This window comes from Salmo salar, chromosome 11, assembly GCF_965601325.2.
Source record: "Salmo salar chromosome 11, fSalSal1, whole genome shotgun sequence".
Classification (NCBI taxonomy): domain Eukaryota; kingdom Metazoa; phylum Chordata; class Actinopteri; order Salmoniformes; family Salmonidae; genus Salmo; species Salmo salar.
The window spans coordinates 105,011,019-105,031,651 of NC_138301.1; the positions used below are offsets into that span (position 1 = coordinate 105,011,019).

At 46.3% G+C, this 20,633-nt stretch overlaps 2 protein-coding genes across 3 annotated transcripts in view; one reads left to right on the plus strand and one right to left on the minus strand.

Annotated features, from left to right (window-relative positions):
* The window catches only part of LOC106563498 (pyruvate carboxylase, mitochondrial), a 119,654-nt gene that overhangs the window by 77,583 nt on the left and 21,438 nt on the right, over positions 1 to 20,633 (plus strand). The window lies entirely within an intron of this gene.
* Positions 1,882 to 18,630, minus strand: LOC106563499 (leucine-rich repeat and fibronectin type-III domain-containing protein 4-like). Its single transcript, XM_014129150.3, has 3 exons — positions 18,470 to 18,630; positions 9,959 to 11,654; positions 1,882 to 3,876 (listed from the first exon to the last, which is right to left on the minus strand). Exons 2-3 carry the CDS (start codon positions 11,629 to 11,631, stop codon positions 2,784 to 2,786), a joined length of 2,766 nt encoding a protein of 921 aa, XP_013984625.1. The 5' UTR covers positions 11,632 to 11,654; positions 18,470 to 18,630; the 3' UTR covers positions 1,882 to 2,783.

A 20,633-nucleotide genomic window follows, 5' to 3' on the forward strand; every position in this document is an offset into this window, starting at 1 on the left:
GCAGAACATGAGACATCTGACCTCTACGATGTGAACAGTGGTTGGTTGCAGAACTGCAGGTCAGTGGTTTGAGCACCGCTGGGCAGAGTTCACAATGTGTTTGTGTGAATTCACCAATCAGCACTTTTTAATTGGGCGAAATAGGGCACCAGTTTGCCTCTGGCAAGAAAAGGGGAAACTGCTGCATGTCCTTCTCTCACTATCCCCTCTCCCACTCCATCACACAACTCATGCTAATTGAGTTCAGAGGGCCTTTGTGGGTATGACTGTACACTACAGAGTAGTATTTAATATGACAAATGGCACCAATAGACATGTAGCCTATCTCTGTGAACTGGTTTATCTCAGAGCTCCTCCCCCAGCCATCTTCTCTGCCCCTCTTTCTCCCCATATCTCTCTTCCTCTCTCAGCTCGAAGACAAACTCATCTGTGTTTGCCGATAGGCTGCTTCCTGCCCTTCTCAAACAAACACATGATCACTGACTGGCATCTGATTGTCACAGTTTTCATATGATCCATTTTGATGCCTGATCTACTCAGCGGTTTGCAATTCAATGTCGAGTCGTGCGGCTGTTGTGTAGCGGTTGATTTATTTACTGTAATTCATTCATTGTTTTATTTATCTTGTTGAAACAGAAGTCTCAGGTTGTAGTCAGTCTCTTACAGCATTAAAGCAGACTGTACTTTTTTATTTTTTTTATACTTGTCATCACTCCCATCTGCCCACACCGTCGGTGGGTTATCTTCTTCACCATGTGCTAGGTTCCTTGTGCAATCCACTTTGTGCTTTTAAATGTATGTCCTTGTCTTTTAAGAAATCTAGAATCATTGGTTGCTACATCCATTTCGGACATGAAAATAAATGATATACACCCATTCCACTGTATATTCTTCAAGAATCATTCTAAAATTGATTACATATTGCTTTCCCTCATCAATACCTCATAATGACAAAGGGGGAAAAGTTTTTTTGAAATTTTTGCACATTTATTAAAATTAATTAACAGGTACCTTTTTTACAGAAATATTCAGCCCATTTACTATGAGACTCGAAAGTGAGCTCAGGTGCATCCTGTTTCCATTCATCATCCTTGATGTTTCTACAACTTGATTGGAGTCCACCTGTGGTAAATTCAATTGATTGGACATGATTTGGAAAGGCACACACCTGTCTATATAAGGTCCCACAGTTGACAGTGCATATCTGAGCAAAAACCAAGCCATGAGGTCAAGGGAATTGTCTGTAGAGCTCTGAGACAGGATTGTGTCGAGGCACAGAACTGGGGAAGGGTACCAAAAAATGTATACAGCATTGAAGGTCCCCAAGAACACAGTGGTCTCCATTCTTAAATGGAAGAAATTTAGAGCCGCCAAGACTCTTCCTAGAGCAATCGGGGGAGAAGGGCCTTGGTCAGGGAGGTGACCAAGAATCCGGTGACAGAGCTCCAGTTCCTCTGTGGAGACAACCCTCTCTGCAGTACTCCACCCATCAGGCCTTTATAGTAGAGTGGCCAAACTGAATCCACTCTTCAGTAAAAGGCACATAACAGCCCGCTTGGAGTTTGCCAAAAGGCACCTAAAGACTCTAACCAAGAGAAACAAGATTCTCTGGTCTGATGAAACCAAGATTGAACACTTTGACCTGAATGTCGAGCATCACATCTGGAGGAAACCTGGCACCATCCCTATGGTGAAGCATGGTGGTGGCAGCATCATGCTGTGGGGATGTTTTTCAGTGGCAGGGACTGGGAGACTAGTCAGGCTTGAGGAAACGATGAATGGACCAAAGTACAAATCATTTTATTTGTCACGTGTTTAGCAAATGTTATTGCAGGTGTTGCGAAATGCTTGTGAGAGATCCTTGATGAGAACCTGCTCAGGACCTCAGACTGGGGCAAAGGTTCACCTTCCAACAGGACAACAACCCTAAGCACACAGCCAAGACAATGCAGGAGTGGCTTCGGGACAAGTCTCTGAATATCCTTGAGTGGCCCAGCCGGAGGCTGGAGTTGAACCCGATCGAACATCTCTGGAGAGACCTGAAAATAGTTGCGCAGCAACGCTCCCCATCCAACTTGACAGAGCTTGAGATTCTGCAGAGAAGAATGGGAAACAGTCCCCAAATACAGGTGTGCCAAGCTTGTAGCATCATACCCAAGAACGCTTGAGGCTGTAATCGCTGCCGAAGGTGCTTCAACAAAGTACTGAGTAAAGGGTCTGAATACTGATGTAAATGCAATATTAAAGTTTATTTTTAATGAACTTGCACAAATTTCTAAACCTGTTTTTGCTTTGTCATTATGGGGTATTGTTTGTAGATTGAGGAGGGAAAAATCAAATTTAATCCATTTTAGAGTAAGGCTGCAACAAAATTTGGAAAAAGTCAAGGGGTCTGAATACTTTCCGAATGCACTGTAACCTAAATTCCTCGTGAGCTTAGTTCAACTGTCATACCCCTTCAAAACCCAAAATATAAGCTTGTTTTACTCCAATATTTGTAAATAAATGTAAGCAAACCCTGTATAGCCTTAAAACATGGTTAAAACTATACATTTGATATCATGGTTGTTAGTCCTTGCATCCATACCTCTATGAATTTGAGTGGTTACATTTATCCAGGCCCATCCCTAAGCATTTTTGGCTAAAACGGGCAGGGAGAACACTTTGTTTCAATTAAGGATTCTAGCTTTAAAGCCAAATGGCTTGTATATCTTTTACATCCACCATTTTGTCAGTTTCAGTCTTTGTTTCCATTATGTCCCTCTTTCCTCCTCCTCTCCACCCTACACAACACTCTCCTCCAGTTCTCCAGCTTTGGCAGCCACTCTGGTGTTAGAGTTAGAGTTGGAGGTGTTGAAGGCGTGCAGGTAACCATGTGTGAGGGCAGGGGGCTGTTGGTCGCTGCCCATGCTGCTCGCTGAACTGGCCGTTGAGGCGCACTGGACCAGCATGCCGTGCACCGACTGGCTCCTCCTGGTCCATATCACACTCAGTCGCTTGGCATAGCTGTAGCAGGTTGTCGTGGTGATCTCGCCCACATCAAAGGAGCAGCTGCGTGTCCTCCCGAGTGGCGGACGATCGCCCCTCCTCCAGTCCTTCAACCGCCCCTCCTCCTCCCCCTGGGCCCAGGAGTCCAGGCTGCATCTGGAGCCCACCATTTTGTCCAAGTCGCTCTCCCTCTCCTCAGAGCGGCGCAGCTTGAGCTTGCCTGAGTGTCTCAGGGCCTTGTGAGCTCTGGGATGGGGTAAGGTCTGGGAGGTGTTGGCAGGGGAGTAGTACAGTGTCACTCTCTCACTCTCGGGGGTGAAAGGGGGGAATCTTTTCCCCCTCACGCCTACCTCCAGGCCCTGCTTCTCAACCTTTCTCTCTCCACTGAGTTGGTCAGAGTCAAGTGTTGTCCTGGGCTTGTTCTTGGCTTGGGGTTTGGTTTTCGATGGCAGGGGCTTAGCCTTTTGGCCAAGAATGCCTTTGGGCAGAGCCACCATCATCACTCTCCCGTTCCCATTGGTCTGAGCGTAAACGTCCACTTCTCCCTTGGAGGGCAGGAAGTTGTCATGGTGATGGGCAGGGTAGTGACCCTCGTCTCTGCAGTCTCCACAGACACGGTGCCTCACCATCATCGCCACGGTGAACACCAGCAGCATCACCACGATGACCCCACCCACCATGATTGTCAGTGTGCCGCCCAGGAAGTGCGCCTGCAGGGAACGGCACTCTGGGAAGTCCTCCTTGGTGCTGAACTGGGTGCAGCCCAGGACCTTGGTGGTGGCCAGGGTGGACAGCCCGTCGTCAAAGATGGCCAGGACACAAAGGCTGTAGTCGGCTCCAGACACAAGGTTCTTTAGCAGGAAAGCGTTGCTTGTAGGAGGCAGAATCCTAACAGACAGGGAAGGGAAGGGGAGGGGAGGGGTTAGTTGAGGAGTAATAAAAGAAAAAAGGATATTGAGTCATTTTCTGAGGAGAGAAAGAGGATCTCAGAGAGCAGCTAGGAGAGGGAGACGAATCAAATGAAATGCAATAAGGTACAGTACAACTCCTTAGTGGTGCTGATGATGATGAGCAGTCAGCTAGAGGGAGGAGGAGTCAGATCTGCTCATTTGTTGTGGAAATGGGCTTATCAATAATACTCTGCTGTAGAGGGAGAAGGGCAATAGAAAGGGTGAGATTGATTTTCAGGGAAACGGGAGGCGGACTGAACATGGCGCCGGAGAACAAGGCTAACGTTTTACGTATTCCTAACCAATTGTTATTTTTTTTTCTATTTTTTTTTTTCTTTGTTAAACTTCTTTTTGGACTTCTTTTTGTACATAATTTTGCTGCTACCGTCTCTTATGACCGAAAAGAACTTCTGGACATCAGAACTGCTATTACTCACCATGGACTGGCAGAATCCTTTTTCCTTTAACGAGTCCGACGAGCCAGACGTGAATGATTGTACTGCTTTCCCGGGAACAGGCCTAGATCCCCATAATTTGCATGAAGAGAAGGCAGAGAAAAAGGGATCAGAGGGCAGGCTGCCTTCTGAGAATTCGTAGGCGATCGAATAAACCCCCACTGCCTTCGATTCTGCTAGCAAACGTGCAGTCTTTGGAAAATAAAATCGATGACCTACGCGGGAGATTAAACTACCAGCGGGACATTCAAAACTGTTATATGTTATGCTTCATGGAGTCGTGGCTGAATGACGATATTATCAACATACAGCGTATTACCAGCCAGCTGTATTGGCAGGGCAGAACAGCGCCGTCTGGTAAGACAAGGGGCGGGGGACTATGTATGTTTTGTAAAGAACAGCTGGTGCACAATATCTAAGGAAGTCTCAAGGTTTTGCTCGCCTGAGGTAGAGTTTCTCATGATAAACTGTAGACCACACTATCTACCTAGACAATTTTTCATCTGTATTTTTTGTAGCTGTCTACATACCACAGACTGATGCTGGCACTAAGACCGCACTGAATGAGCTGTATTCCGCCATCAGGAAAACGCTCACCCAGAGGTGGCGTTCCTAGTACTTTAATACAGGGAAACTTAAATCCGTCTTACCAAATTTGTATCCGCATGTTAAATGTGCAACCAGAGGGGAAAAAACCCTGGACCACCTTTACTCCACACACAAAGACGCATACAAATCTGACCATAATTCTATCCTCCTGATTCCTGCTTTTCAACCTCTCCCTGTCCGAGTCTGTAATGCCAATATGTTTTAAGCAGCCCACCATAGTCCCTGTGCCCAAGAACACTAAGGTAACCTGCCTAAATGACTACCGACCCGTAGCACTCACGTCTGTACACATGACGGACAAACTGAAATGGTCCACCCACACAGACAGCGTGGTGAAGAAGGCGCAACAGTGCCTCTTCAACCTCAGGAGGCTGAAGAAATTCGGCTTCTCACCAAAAACCCACAAACTTTTAGATGCACCATCGAGAGCATCCTGTCGGGCTGTATCACCGCCTGGTACGTTAACTGCTCCCCCCCATAACCGTAAGGCTCTCCAGAGGGTAGTGAGGTCTGCACAACGCATCACCGGGGGCAAACTACCTGCCCTCCAGTACACCTACACCACCCGATGTCACAGGAAGGCCAAAAAGATCATCAAGGACAACAACCACCCGAGCCACTGCCTGTTCACCCCGTTATCATCCAGAAGGCGAGGTCAGTACAGGTGCATCAAAGCTGGGACCGAGAGACAGAAGCTGTTTTTCAATCTCAAGGCCATCAGACTGTTAAACAGCGATCACTAACATTGAGTGGCTGCTGCCAATATACTGACTCAAATCTCTAGCCACATTAATAATAAAAAATTTGACGTGTCACTTTAAACAATGCCACTTTATATAATGTTTACATACCCTACATTACTCATCTCATATGTATATACTGTACTCTATATCATCTACTGCATCTTGCCTATGCCGTTCGGCCATCGCTCATCAATATATTTTTATGTACATATTCTTATTCATTCCTTTACACTTGTGTGTGTATAAAGTAGTTGTTGTGAAATTGTTAGATATTACTGCATGGTCGGAACTAGAAGCACAAGCATTTCGCTACACTCACATTAACATCTGCTAACCATGTGTGTGTGTCAAATAAAATGTGATTTGATTTGTAGCCATGAAGTGCTTGGAAAGGCTGGTCATGTCTCACATCAACACCATTATCCCAGAAACCCTAGACCCACTCCAATTTTCATTCCGCCCTAACAGATGATGCAATCCCTATTGCACTCCACACTGCCCTTTCCCACCTGGGACAAAAGGAACACCTACAATACCATCTCAAAAGTTTGCTAATCCAAGTTTATCATTTTAAAAGGCTAATTGATCATTAGAAAACCCTTTAGCAATTATGTTAGCACAGCTGAAAACTATTGTGCTGATTAAAGAAGCAATAAAACTGGCCTTCTTTAGACTAGTTAAGTATCTGGAGCATCAACATTTGTGGGTTCAATTACAGGCTCAAAATGGCCAGAGACAAGTCTATTCCATCTGAGAAATTGCCAAGTAACTGAATATCTCGTACAATGCTGTGTACTACTCCCTTCACAGAACGGCGCAAACTGTCTCTAACCAGAATAGAAAGAAGAGTGGGAGGCCCCGGTGCACAACTGAACAAGAGGGCAAGTACATTAGTGTCTAGTTAGAGACAGTTTGCGCTGTTCTGTGAAGGAAGTAGTGCACAGCGTTGTATGAGATCTTCAGTTTCTTGGCACTTTCTCGCATGGAATGGCCTTCATTTCTCAGAACAAGAATAAACTGACGCGTTTCAGAAGAAAGGTCTTTGTTTCTGTAATCAAACCCACAAATGCTGATGCTCCAGATAGTCAACTAGTCTAAAGAAGGACAGTTTTATTGCTTCTTTAATCAGGACAACCGTTTTCAGCTCTGCTAACATAATTGCAAAAGGGTTTTCTAATGATCAAATATCCTTTCAAAATGATAAACTTGGAATAGCTAACACAACGTGCCATTGGAACACAGGAGTTATGGTTGCTGATAATGGGCCTATATAGATATTCCATAACAAATCTGCCGTTTCCAGCTACAATAGTCATTTACAACATTAACAATGTCTACACTGTATTTGTGATCAATTTAATGTTATTTTAATGGACAAAAAAATGGCCTTTTCTTTCAAAAACAAGGACATTTCCAAGTGACCCCAAACTTTTGAACGGTAGTGTATGTGAGAATGCTATTCATTGACTACAGCTCAGCGTTCAACACCATAGTGCCCTCAGTTCATCAATAAGCTAAGGGACGAAACACCTCCCTCTGCAACTGGATCCTGGACTTCATGATGGGCTGCCCCCAGGTGGTAAGGGTAGGTAATGACACATCTGCCACGCTGATCCTCAACACGGGCCTCTCAGGGGTGTGTGCTCAGTCCCTTCCTGTACTTCCTGTTAACTCATGACTGTACGGCCAGGCACGACTCCAACATCATCAAGTTTGCCGACGACACAACAGTGGTAGGCCTGATCAACGATGAGACAGCCTATAGGGAGGAGGTCAGAGACCTGGCCGTGTGGTGCCAGGTCAACAACCTCTCCTGCAACGTGATCAAGACAAAGGAGATGATTGTGGACTACAGGAAAAGGAGGACAGAGCACGCCCCCATTCTCATCGATGGTGCTGTAGTGGAGCAGGTTGAGAGGTTCAAGTTCCTTGGTGTCCACATCACCAACAAACTAACATGGTCCAAGCACACCAAGACAGTCATGAAGAGGGCACGACAAAACATATTCCCCCTCAGGAGACTGAAAAGATTTGGCATGGGTCCTCAGATCCTCAAGGTTGTACAGCTGCACCATCGAGAGCATTCTTACTGGTTGCATCACTGCCTGGTATGGCAACTGCTCGGCCTCCGACCGCAAGGCACTACAGAGGGTAGTGCGAACGACCCAGTACATCACTGGGGCCAATCTTCCTGCCATCCAGGACCTCGACACCAGGCAGTGTCACTGGAAGGCCCTAAAAATTGTCCAAGACTCCAGGCACCCTAGTCATAGACTGTTCTCTCTGCTACCGCATGGCAAGCGGTACCGGAGTGCCAAGTCTAGGTCCAAGATGCTTCTAAACAGCTTCTACCCCCAAGCCATAAGACTCCTGAACATCTAATCAAATGGTTCTTATCTATGCATAGTCACTGTAATAACTCTACCTACATGTACATATTACCTCGACTAACCGGTGCCCCCGCACATTGACTCTGCACCGGTATCCCTGTATATAGTCTCGCTATTGTTATTTTACTGCTGCTCTTTAATTACTTGTTACTTTTATTTCTTATTCTTACTCATATTTTTTTTTAAACTGCGTTGTTGGTCAGGGGCTCATAAGTAAGCATTTCACTAAGAATACCTGTTGTATTCAGCGCGTGTGACTAATACAATTTCATTTGATTTTAAACCAGAGTCTGTTTACGTATGTTTTTTTTCCTCTCCTCAGAAACGTGTCTTGCCAAGCGATGAGCTATTCAAGACAACTCCGAGGCAATGACACATACTCGCACCCCAATTACCACCACCCCCGCCCAAACGCTGTACACCAGGAAGAGGACAAGACGGCAAACACTTCCATTTTTAAAGTCTTTCACCCCTCCGTCTTCCAACCGACTGCTCGTGTCAAATCTCTTGTTAAATCCTGCAGCTTATCGTATGGATTCAGACTGCTGTGTATACAAGTGTAGAACAGTATTGAAAATTTATTGGAAGGTGTAAATGAGGCTGATGAATGCGTTTACCGCTGAGAGGTAATTGCGAGCTCTCGAAGGCAGACCTTGAGCAATTTCTAATTTCATCTGGCGGGCAGTTAACCTTTCTGGCGCCCTTGCTCTCCCTCATTCCTCCACACTATCCTCAAATGATCTCCAGCTTTGGGTTACAAATTACTTTGTTGTTATTACATTTAGTTGTTTACATGCAGGCTTTGTAATGAAAATTGGAAAGATGGGCTTTACGCGGAACATTAACTCAGAATATGCAAGCTATCTCAATAGGCTTATATAAGGTGAATAACTGCATTGTAAGCTCTACTGAAAACCTGTCAAAAGGATATGCTGTTTAAACAAATTAGCCATGGAGTCCAGGAGACGGTAGAAATTGTTTGCCTTCATCCATCTTATTTAGCTATGAAGACTACATATACCTTGGCATATATTAGTCATCCAAATGTGTGTATTTGCATACTTATTCTTTGATCTTAGAAGGCTTAGCAAGCAGTTCACCTGTCCTTATTGGGACACCAGGGAATTATGGGATGTTATGAGGCATCAAATGTTTAGAGTATGAGACTAACCATCACTTGCTGACTCAGTAGGGGATGAAAGCTGTAAATGTCGAATTGGGAGGCGTTCTTCCTGTTTTTCATTCTGACAGCTGTGTGTGCACACATTAGTGTGTCCTGACAAGTCCTTGAGAATCGTTCAGTATTTGATATAAAACACGGCATGTCTATTTAGGTGCCTCTCCCTACCTCCACAAACTGAAGTGGGTTCAGTGTTCCCTAGACCAAACCCACCATCTCCCTATTTATCTCCATTTCAGACCGACTGATGGGACATGACACTGTCCTCAGATCTGCGGCTTGTACTTTTTTATAAGGACTTCATCCTCCTCTTCCCACAGTCTTCTATCTCCCTTCCATCTCTTTCCTTTCCCTCTCTCAATCACCCGTTCATACTTTACAGTCCACTACGCTTGCTCTCCTTTAATTCATGTGTCAGTGTTCATGTTCATCACTCCTGGTCCCTGTCATTCAAGGACACTCTGTGATAACTCAGATCAATTGTAAAACCACTGGGGTGTTTTGTACATGACAGTATTACAATGGAAGACCACACAGAGGTGTTTGTTTTGCATCTAGCCTTCTGATTGATCTATTCATGCTTGCCCAGTCGGAACTGTCTCTCAGGTTCTGTAGGATGGCTGTGTCGCTGAGGGGAGCTTACCTGTACACCAGGGCGTCATCTGCAGTGCAGTTGTACTGGATCTGGTACATCCACACCAGGTATGGCCCAGTGGCCCGGCCAAGGACCCAGCGCACCTGGGCAGAGGTGGCAGTCACTCCCAGGACCCCCACCAAATGCTCACTGGCATCTCCACTCTCCCCCTCTGTGGCATTCTTGACAGTCACCACCCCTCCACCACCCTTCCCGTTCCGGCCTGCCCCTCTTCTCCCACTGGAGATATCTGATGACCCGGGGTCCCCTCGAGGGCTGGTTAGGGGGACAGTGTTGTTGCCGCGGTGAGGGAGGGGGATGATCTTCAGGTTTATCAGGGCCGTAGCCTCCCCAGCAGCGTTGATGGCAATGCAGGTGTAGGCCCCATCGTCACGGGCACGGGTCACCAGCACGTCCAGGGTGCCGTTGTAGTATGAGTGCACACGGCTGGAGTTGGCTACGATGCGGTCGTCTGGGGAGATCCAGTGGATGATTGGCTCTGGGTCTCCAATGGCACGGCACCTCAGCGTGGCCCTCTGGCCCTCCAGCACCCACAGCTTGTTGGAGTGGCGCGTGATGAGCGGAGGCTCACAGGTGAACTCCTCCTCTGGGATGGACCAGAAGTAGCGCCCGGCCAGGTGATTGGGGGTGGCACACGTCTCCATGTCGTCCCCGCGGATCAGCCGCCTCAGCCACAGCAGCTCACAGTTGCAGTGCAGGGGGTTCCCACCGAAGCTCAGACTGATGACAGCATTGTAGGGGGTGGGGCTGACCACGCCCATCTGGGAGCGGGAGAACAGGGGGTCGGGGGGCAGAGTCTGCAGCCGGTTGGACGTCATGTCGAGACGAGCCAGCTTGTAGAGTTCTCCGAAGGAGCCCTCGGCGATGTGGTCCAGGAGGTTGTGGTCCAGGTTGAGGGTGTGCAGGCTGGCCATGTTCTGGATGGCCTCCCAGGGGACCTTCCTCAGGTTGTTGTAGGACAGGTCCAGATCCTCCAGCGTCTGCAGGAAGTCATCAAATGCCTCGGTGGAGACGTTGGTCAGCTGGTTGTTGTTGATGATGAGGTGCTGTAGGTTAGTCAGGCCGGACAGGTCTTTTGGCCCCACCACGGTCAGCCGGTTGGTGTCCAGGTGGAGTGAACGCAGGCTCTCAAGGTCAGCGAAGGCCAGAGGTTTCAGGGCATGGATGGTGTTCCTGGACAGAGTTAGCTCTACCAGGCCTGACATGTTGGCAAAGTCCACTCTGCCCACCTCCAGGATGAAGTTGTCAGCCAGACGGAGCTCCACGGTGCGCCGGTCAATGTCGGGAGGGACGAACAGCAGGCCCTTGTTGACACAGAGCGTGCTCAGAGACTCTGAGAGGTTTCGACACACACAGTGGAAGGGACAGATGGAGACCATGCCCCAGGTCTCTCCAGCGGACACGCCCGGGCCCAGCAGAACAGAGAACACACAGGAGCAGGTCACCACGGCCAGCCAGACTACAGTCTGTGGGGTCATAGAGCAGGCAGGGGGGCTCAGGGAAGGGCTGGTGACTTTTGGCTTGAGTTCAATAGGAGATAACAGGTTTATTTCCGGGTGGACACCTTTTAGAGAGTGTTTCTTTGGAGAGGGCCTCCGAGAGGATTTTGAGTGGGGTGTAGCTGAGTATGGGTGTGATAATTGTGATTTGGATTTAGGCATTGTTGAGCTGGTTATCCATCGACCTACGGAAGTACAAGTGGGAAATCGTTATCGCTCATTTCCATTGGTTTTGCCATTCAGTGGGTTTTACATCCAACAGTGCAGTAGTGGTATTGGATTGTACAATTGTTATTTGGAGTTTTAGATATAAAACAAATTCCACAAAAGTTCAGTACTGATTTTGTAAACTGATGTGGTTATGTTTGTGTAGGCCTATGTATGTAGTTTCAGTGAGATATGAGTGAGGCTAGATTTGATATAAACCTCCAAACCTGTGTGGTTTTCCTCAGACCGGTCACTGTTACTGGTTCTGGGGTGGTGGCCATGACTACTGGATTCAACTGTTACTGGTTCTGGGGTGGTGGCCATGACTACTGGGTTCAACTGTTACTGGTTCTGGGGTGGTGGCCATGACTACTGGGTTCAACTGTTACTGGTTCTGGGGTGGTGGCCATGACTACTGGGTTCAACTGTTACTGGTTCTGGGGTGGTGGCCATGACTACTGGGTTCCACTGTTACTGGTTCTGGGGTGGTGGCCATGACTACCGGGTTCAACTGTTACTGGTTCTGGGGTGGTGGCCATGACTACCGGGTTCAACTGTTACTGGTTCTGGGGTGGTGGCCATGACTACTGGGTTCAACTGTTACTGGTTCTGGGGTGGTGGCCATGACTACCGGGTTCAACTGTTACTGGTTCTGGGGTGGTGGCCATGACTACCGGGTTCAACTGTTACTGGTTCTGGGGTGGTGGCCATGACTACCGGGTTCAACTGTTACTGGTTCTGGGGTGGTGGCCATGACTACCGGGTTCCACTGTTACTGGTTCTGGGGTGGTGGCCATGACTACTGGGTTCCACTGTTACTGGTTCTGGGGTGGTGGCCATGACTACCGGGTTCAACTGTTACTAGTTCTGGGGTGGTGGCCATGACTACCGAATTAAACTGTAACTGGTTCTGGGGTGGTGGCCATGACTACCGAGTTCAACTGTTACTGGTTCTGGGGTGGTGGCCATGACTACCGAATTCAACTGTAACTGGTTCTGGGGTGGTGGCCATGACTACTGGGTTCCACTGTTACTGGTTCTGGGGTGGTGGCCATGACTACTGGGTTCCACTGTTACTGGTTCTGGGGTGGTGGCCATGACTACTGGGTTCAACTGTTACTGGTTCTGGGGTGGTGGCCATGACTACTGGGTTCCACTGTTACTGGTTCTGGGGTGGTGGCCATGACTACCGCGTTAAACTGTAACTGGTTCTGGGGTGGTGGCCATGACTACTGCGTTCAACTGTTACTGGTTCTGGGGTGGTGGCCATGACTACTGGGTTCAACTGTTACTGGTTCTGGGGTGGTGGCCATGACTACCGGGTTCAACTGTTACTGGTTCTGGGGTGGTGGCCATGACTACTGGGTTCAACTGTTACTGGTTCTGGGGTGGTGGCCATGACTACTGGGTTCCACTGTTACTGGTTCTGGGGTGGTGGCCATGACTACTGCGTTCAACTGTTACTGGTTCTGGGGTGGTGGCCATGACTACTGGGTTCCACTGTTACTGGTTCTGGGGTGGTGGCCATGACTACTGCGTTCAACTGTTACTGGTTCTGGGGTGGTGGCCATGACTACCGGGTTCCACTGTTACTGGTTCTGGGGTGGTGGCCATGACTACTGCGTTCAACTGTTACTGGTTCTGGGGTGGTGGCCATGACTACCGGGTTCCACTGTTACTGGTTCTGGGGTGGTGGCCATGACTACTGGGTTCAACTGTTACTGGTTCTGGGGTGGTGGCCATGACTACCGGGTTCAACTGTTACTGGTTCTGGGGTGGTGGCCATGACTACTGCGTTCAACTGTTACTGGTTCTGGGGTGGTGGCCATGACTACTGCGTTCAACTGTTACTGGTTCTGGGGTGGTGGCCATGACTACTGGGTTCCACTGTTACTGGTTCTGGGGTGGTGGCCATGACTACTGCGTTCAACTGTTACTGGTTCTGGGGTGGTGGCCATGACTACTGGGTTCAACTGTTACTAGTTCTGGGGTGGTGGCCATGACTACTGGGTTCCACTGTTACTGGGGCCTTCTTGTTCTCACCCTCCACTGTCCACTGTTCTGTTATTGCCCCATTCACCTGATGCATTTGTGTGTGTGTGTTGAGCATGAACGTTGACCCACGTTCCATCTCATGAGAAGGAATGACATTGGGTTAAAAGCCAAACTACAAAAGGCAGGTCCTTGATGAAGCAGAATAGTGGTTTGTAGGGTGACTGAGTCTCCAGGTCATGAATGGAAGCCTAGTCGCTTGAATTATCTGTAACATTACAGGCCTGATTAATGTGACTGTGTTGTGCTTTTCCATGGCTGCTGTGTTTCACTGGGTTGAGAATATTACATTTGTGCTCGTTTGAGCATTATGTAAGGCCAGCTTCTTCTCCTGTCACGCTCACAAAGCACCGTTTGAGTGTGTGAGGGAGAATGAGAGGGGGAGATGAAGAACCCACTAGGGGAATGATGGATACAACTTATAAAAAACTGTAATAGTGTAAACTGTGTTTGTCTCGGTGCATGCACTGTGCAATGATACACACAGACACCTACAAGAAATGTTGTGGTGTGTAAGGTGGGTTTGGTGTGTGTTTTATGCTATGATAAGACACTCTTCACTGCATCATGGGAAATCTGTGTATGGGGTTAACCTTTTGGACCTGTATGTCTGAGTTGGGAGGGAGGGAAGATGGAGGCATGGTAACAGGGTTAGATTCTAAGCTTGACATTCTATCCCATATCGTTTCTGTATGAGTTGGCTTAGGGTTTGAATGGATTGCACATCCCCCTTAGTTCATAATCACAGTGACTGGCCCTGGCCTTTTTCCACATTTTGTTATAACCTGTATTTAAAATTGATTACATTTCGATTTGGTGTCACTGGCATACATACACACAATACCCCATAATGTCAGTCGAATTAAGTTTTTAGAAATGTTTACAAATGAATAAAAAGCTGAAAGTCAGTAAGTATTCAACCCATTTGTTATGGCAAGCCTAACGTTAATGAGTAAACATTTGCTTAACAAGTCACATGAGTTGCATGGCCTCTCTGTGGGCAGTAATGGTGTTTTAACATGCTTTTTTTTTAATGACCCCCTCATCTCTGTACCCCAACCATACAATTATCTGCAAGGTCCCTCAGTCGAGTAGTGAATTTCAAACACAGATTCAACCACAAAGGGCAAGGAGGTTTCCCAGTGCCTTGCAAAGAAGGGTACCTATTGGTAGATGGGTAAAAAAGCAGATATTGAATATCCCATTGAGCCTTGTTTAGTTATTTATTACACTTTGGATGGTGTATTAATACACCCAGTCACTACAAAGATGCAAGCGTCCTTCCTAACGCAGTTACCGAAGAGGAAGGAAACCACTCAGGGATTTCACCATGAGGGCTATTTTAGTTATTTATTTTTTATTTCACCTTTATTTAACCAGGTAAGCTAGTTGAGAACAAGTTCTCATTTACAACTGCGACCTGGCCAAGATAAAGCAAAGCAGTGCGACACAAACAACAACAGAGTTACACATGGAATAAATAAGCGTACAGTCAATAACACAATAGAAAAAAAGAAAGTCTATATACAGTGAATGCAAATGGAGTGAGGAGGTAAGGCAATAAATAGGCCACAGTAGCGACGTAATTACAATTTAGAAAATTAACACTGGAGTGATAGATGAGCAGATGATGTGCAAGTAGAAATACTGGTGTGCAAAAGAGCAGAAAAGTAAATAAAAACAATATGGGGATGAGGTAGGTAGATTGAATGGGCTATTTACAGATGGACTATGTACAGCTGCAGCGATCGGTTAGCTGCTCAGATAGCTGATGTTTAAAGTTAGTGAGGGAAATGTAAGTCTCCAGCTTCAGTGATTTTTGCAATTCGTTCCAGTCACTGGCAGCAGAGAACTGGAAGGAAAGGCGGCCAAAGGAGATGTTGGCTTTGGGGATGACCAGTGAGATTTTACATTTATTTTTTATTTTTTTACCTGCTGGAGCGCGTGCTACGGGTGGGTGTTGTTATCGTGACCAGTGAGCTGAGATAAGGCGGGGCTTTACCTAGCAAAGACTTATAGATGACCTGGAGCCAGTGGGTCTGGCGACGAATATGTAGCGAGGGCCAGCCGACTAGAGCATACAGGTCGCAGTGGTGGGTGGTATAAGGGGCTTTGGTAACAAAACAGATGGCACTGTGATAGACTGCGTCCAGTTTGCTGAGTAGAGTATTGGAAGCTATTTTGTAGATGACATCGCCTAAGTCGAGGATCGATAGGATAGTCAGTTTTACTAGGGTAAGTTTGGCAGCGTGAGTGAAGGAGGCTTTGTTGTGAAATAGAAAGCAGATTCTAGATTTGATTTTTGGATTGGAGATGTCTGGAAGGAGAGTTTACAGTCTAGCCAGACACCTAGATATTTGTAGTTGTCCACATATTCTAGGTCAGAACCGTCCAGAGTAGTGATGCTAGTCGGGCAGGCAGGTGCGGGCAGCAAACAGTTGAAAAGCATGCATTTGGTTTTGGCTTTTAAGAGCAGTTGGAGGCCACAGAAGGAGTGTTGTATGGCATTGAAGCTTGTTTGGAGGTTAGTTAACAGTGTCCAAAGAAGGGCCTGACGTATACAGAATGGTGTCGTCTGCGTAGAGGTGGATCAGGGAATCACCTGCAGAAAGAGCGACATCATTGATATATACAGAGAAAAGACTCCGCCCGAGAATTGAACCCTGTGGTACCCCATAGAGACTGCCAGAGGTCCGGACAACAGGCCCTCCGATTTGACACACTGAACTCTGTCTGCGAAGTAGTTGGTGATCCAGGCGAGGCAGTCATTTGAGAAACCAAGGCTATTGAGTCTGCCGATAAGAATACGGTGATTGACCAAGTCGAAGGCCGTGGCCAGATCGATGAAGACGGCTGCACAGTACTGTCTTTTATCGATGGCGTTTATGATATTGTTTTGTACCTTGAGCATGGCTGAGGTGCACCCGTGACCAGCTCGGAAACCGGATTGCACAGCGGAGAAGGTAAGGTGGGATTCGAAATGGTCAGTGATCTGTTTATTAACTTGGCTTTCAAAGACTTTAGAAAGTTCAGGCAGGATGGATATAGGTCTATAACAGTTTGGGTCTAGAGTGTCACCCCCTTTGAAGAGGGGGATAACCGCGACAGCTTTCCAATCTTTAGGGATCTCGGACGATACAAAAGAGAGGTTGAACAGACTGTTAATAGGGGTTGCAGCAATGGCGGCGGATCATTTTAGAAAGAGAGGGTCCAGATTGTCTAGCTCAGCTGATTTGTACGGGTCCAGGTTTTGCAGCTCTTTCAGAACATCTGCTATCTGGATTTGGGTGAAGGAGAAGCTGGGGAGGCTCGGACAAGTAGCTGCGGGGGGGTGACTAAAACAGAGTTAAATGGCTGTGATAGGAGAACTGAGTATGGGTCCACAATACTAACCTAAATAACAGGGTGAAAGGAAGCTTGTATAGAATAAAAACATTCCAAAACATGCATCCAGTTTGCAATAAGGCACAAAAGTAAAATGCAAAAAATATGGCAAAGACATGTACTTTATGTCCTGAATACAAAGCATTATGTTTAGGGCAAATACAACACATCACTGAGTACCACTCTTTATATTTTCAAGCATGGTGGCGGCTGCATCATGTTATAGGTATGCTTGTTATCGGCAAGGATTAGGGAGTTTTTTTAGGATAAAAAGAAATGGAGTAGAGCTAAGCACAGGCAAAATCCTAGGCGATAACCTGGTTCAGTCTTTACACCAGACACTGGGAGACAAATTCACCTTTCAGCAGGATAATTAACCTAAAACACAAGGCGAAATATACTTTAGAGTTGCTTACCAAGATAACATTGAATGTTCCTGAGTGGCCTAGTTACAGTTTTGACTTAAATCGGCTTGAAAATCTATGGCAAGACTTGAAAATGGCTGTCTAGCAATGATCAACAACCAACTTGAAGAATTCTAAAAAGAATAATGTGCAAATATTGTACAATCCAGGTGTGCGAAGCTTTTAGACACTTACCCAGAATACTCACAGCTGTAATCGCTGCCAAAGGTGATTCTAACATGTATTGACTCAGGGGGGTGAAATACTTATGTGATAGAGATTTTGATTTAATTTTCAATAAATGTTTTCGATTTGTCATTTATGGGGTATTGTGTGTAGATGGGTGAGGGGGAAACATTTATATTTTAATCCATTTTGAATTTAGCCAACAATTCAAGGTGAATGAATACTTTCTGAAGGCATTGTACATGGCAGTATTTATTTAAAATCACTATCTGGCTGTAACTGCTAGTATTTAAATCTATTCTTATCCCTAGTTATCCTCTTGGCTTGGATATGTTTCACTCTTCTCAGTGTTTTATGATCGTTGGCTAAACTCACAGAGGAAAGACCTAGTAAACCTTTTCCATGTTGCATTACCTTACCTCTCTGTCCACCTATCCATATTTACTTTGACTTAAGCTCATCCTCCAAATCAACAAGCGTATGAGCAATTTGTTGCTTGTCAGTTTGTCATTTATATTTTACTCAGTCATTCCTGTTGTTAATATCTTTGTTTTCTGGGATTCACTCAGAATTGTTGCTAGGTCAGTCCATTGTATACATCCTCCAGAATATGAAGAGAGCAAGGATTAGCAGAGTGACATGGGCACAGATAATCATATTTCCTCCACAATGTGCAATACAGTCAGGACAGACCGAGTTAGATGCGCTATTAAAAGAAACACAGGGTTCTATTCTAGTGTGAAGAAAACAAATGAATATTAACTTACAGAAGTTTGCTGCTTATGCTGATCAGGATGCCAAGTCCATTGATTCGTTCTGGTAACTGGAGCATGAATCGAAATAATCAGATGTAGTTTTTCAAGCATGAGCCCCGAGGCTTTCAGAGATGACAAGCTTATGTTTCCTAGATAACAAAATATTTGAAATTTGTGAAACATTTCAGTCTGCTTCGTAGCGTTTATCCTCCATCTATTCACTAATTGCAGCCTTCAGTCTTCTCCCAGGACAGTATCCAGTCTCTTCTCTTTACTCTGCAGTTATTGGTATTCAGACCCCTCTTTCCTCTCGCTGCGCATCTGTCCTTTGCAGAATCAGTGCGGCTCTAGAACATCCCCAAGTCTGTGTTTTATCTCTGTTGGAGAGCAGCTTTAACCACCTGACCTCCAACCCCCTTTCTCCTCCCAGTTTCCCACTGTGTGGGAAGGGTAACAATTCCTTTTCACTCCCTTGTTCCTTCCGTCATGCTGCCTGTTTTTGTTTTTGTTTTAGTCGTCCAGACAAGCCCAGGGAAAGGAACAGTGCTGTTAAAGTAGGTTATTAACCGTAGACGTCAACAACCTATTACGGTCGCATGTTTCACCTCTGTGGTCGCCGTGCTTATTCACAACTCAATCGCTTGTTTTGACGTTCTTTTCCCCTGCCGTCCGGTGCTGTACCAGTCTGATTTGTGGCTTCTGCTGCAGCAAGCGTGTGTGTGAGCGAGGGAGAGACTGCAAAGTGTGTCTGCTACTGAGATGTGAGAGGGAAAGGGAGGGAGGAGGGAGAGCCTTGAGCAGTCCTGGCTTTCGATAGAAGGGGGGAAAGATGGAATTGGAATGGCTAGGAGAAAATGCTTTGCGTTGGATAAATTTGCCAAAATGAAGAGAGGAGGCTGTTGGAGGTTTTGGAGGAGGGAGAGGCAGCAGCCCCACCCCCATCTTTATCATTTATTAGCCTAACAGTTGGGCCAAAGTAAGGGATGGCTTCATTACTACTGTGATTTAAGCAGTTATCATTCTATTTATACAAGCCCTTAGCAGACTGTACATTCAGCTGGTTAGCAGTTGGTGTTTTCCTGTCTGCAATCGCCTGTAGACCACTGCTCCAGTGAGAAACATTATGGAGACACTGTAGCCTAATAAAGTAGCTTTATGCTGAGGTGTTTGAAATGGGATATTGCAGCGACAGTCTTGGTTGGTTACTATCAAGAGGCCTGTTAAATCAGCAATTTTGGGTTTAAAAGTCCTTTCATCAATTATTCAACATTTGATTACTACAAGTTGATCGCAATGGTCCCCAATGTATGCTGAATGTTAAGTGTGGTCGCGGGGGTGGGGAGTTTCTGATTGTTCAGCAGGTTTTGGAGTGAATAAAGTCTGATTGGAGTGCTTTCTTGTCTTCCCTGCTGTGGTCTGGGGGTGTAGAGAGAGAGAGAATCCGAGAGAATCAATACGGATGATGAGAGAAACACAGATGACTTACACTAGGTTTCTCAACCCAAACAGAAGTGATGAAGGTTAATACAGGTCAACACCAGCACCATGGCTGAATCTGACAGCGTGGCTTTTTGCCCTGGAGTTTGAGGGAACGAGACAAAGGAGAGAGGGGAGGCTTAGCCCCTCTTCATCCTCCTGGTTCCTTTCATCCCTCTTGTTTCTATTCCGATCTGGGCTAGCTGTGTGGTTTTTTTTTTAGGTGAGGAGGACTGAGTGACTCACCCTCAGCCAGACACAAACTGGGGCTTTTTACAGAGGACTGAGTACAGCCATGCTGGAGTGTTACACGCACCCTACAGGAACACTGTTGTATGTGTCCAACCAATAAGTGCTAGGTAATGCTGCACTCCACATACATACATACATACATACATACATACATACATACATACATACATAAGGATTATTCAGCCTACTGATTTTCTAAGGTGTTTCTTTCACCACATGGGAACCCTCATTTTGACTATTGTGTATAATTTAGATGGAAAATGGGTTAATCTATCTGCAGGAAATTTGAGAGAGGATTTACCTGGGGAAGCTGCAGGGGAAAATGTTCATTTGATTCAATCCATAGCTATTCAGAGTCTGGACAATGGAGGATGTGTGGCCAATTGCAGAGAGGATCTCTTCAGGACCAAGGACAGCAGCACTCTGAGCCTTACAGCACAGAACAGTA

Coding starts and splice junctions, on each gene's coding strand:
- LOC106563499 (XM_014129150.3), bottom strand. CDS start 11,631: ATGCCTAAATCCAAATCACAATTATCACACCCATACTCAGCTACACCC. Junction 3,877..9,958: donor GATGACGCCCTGGTGTACAG/GTAAGCTCCCCT, acceptor CCTGTCTGTTAG/GATTCTGCCTCCTACAAGCA.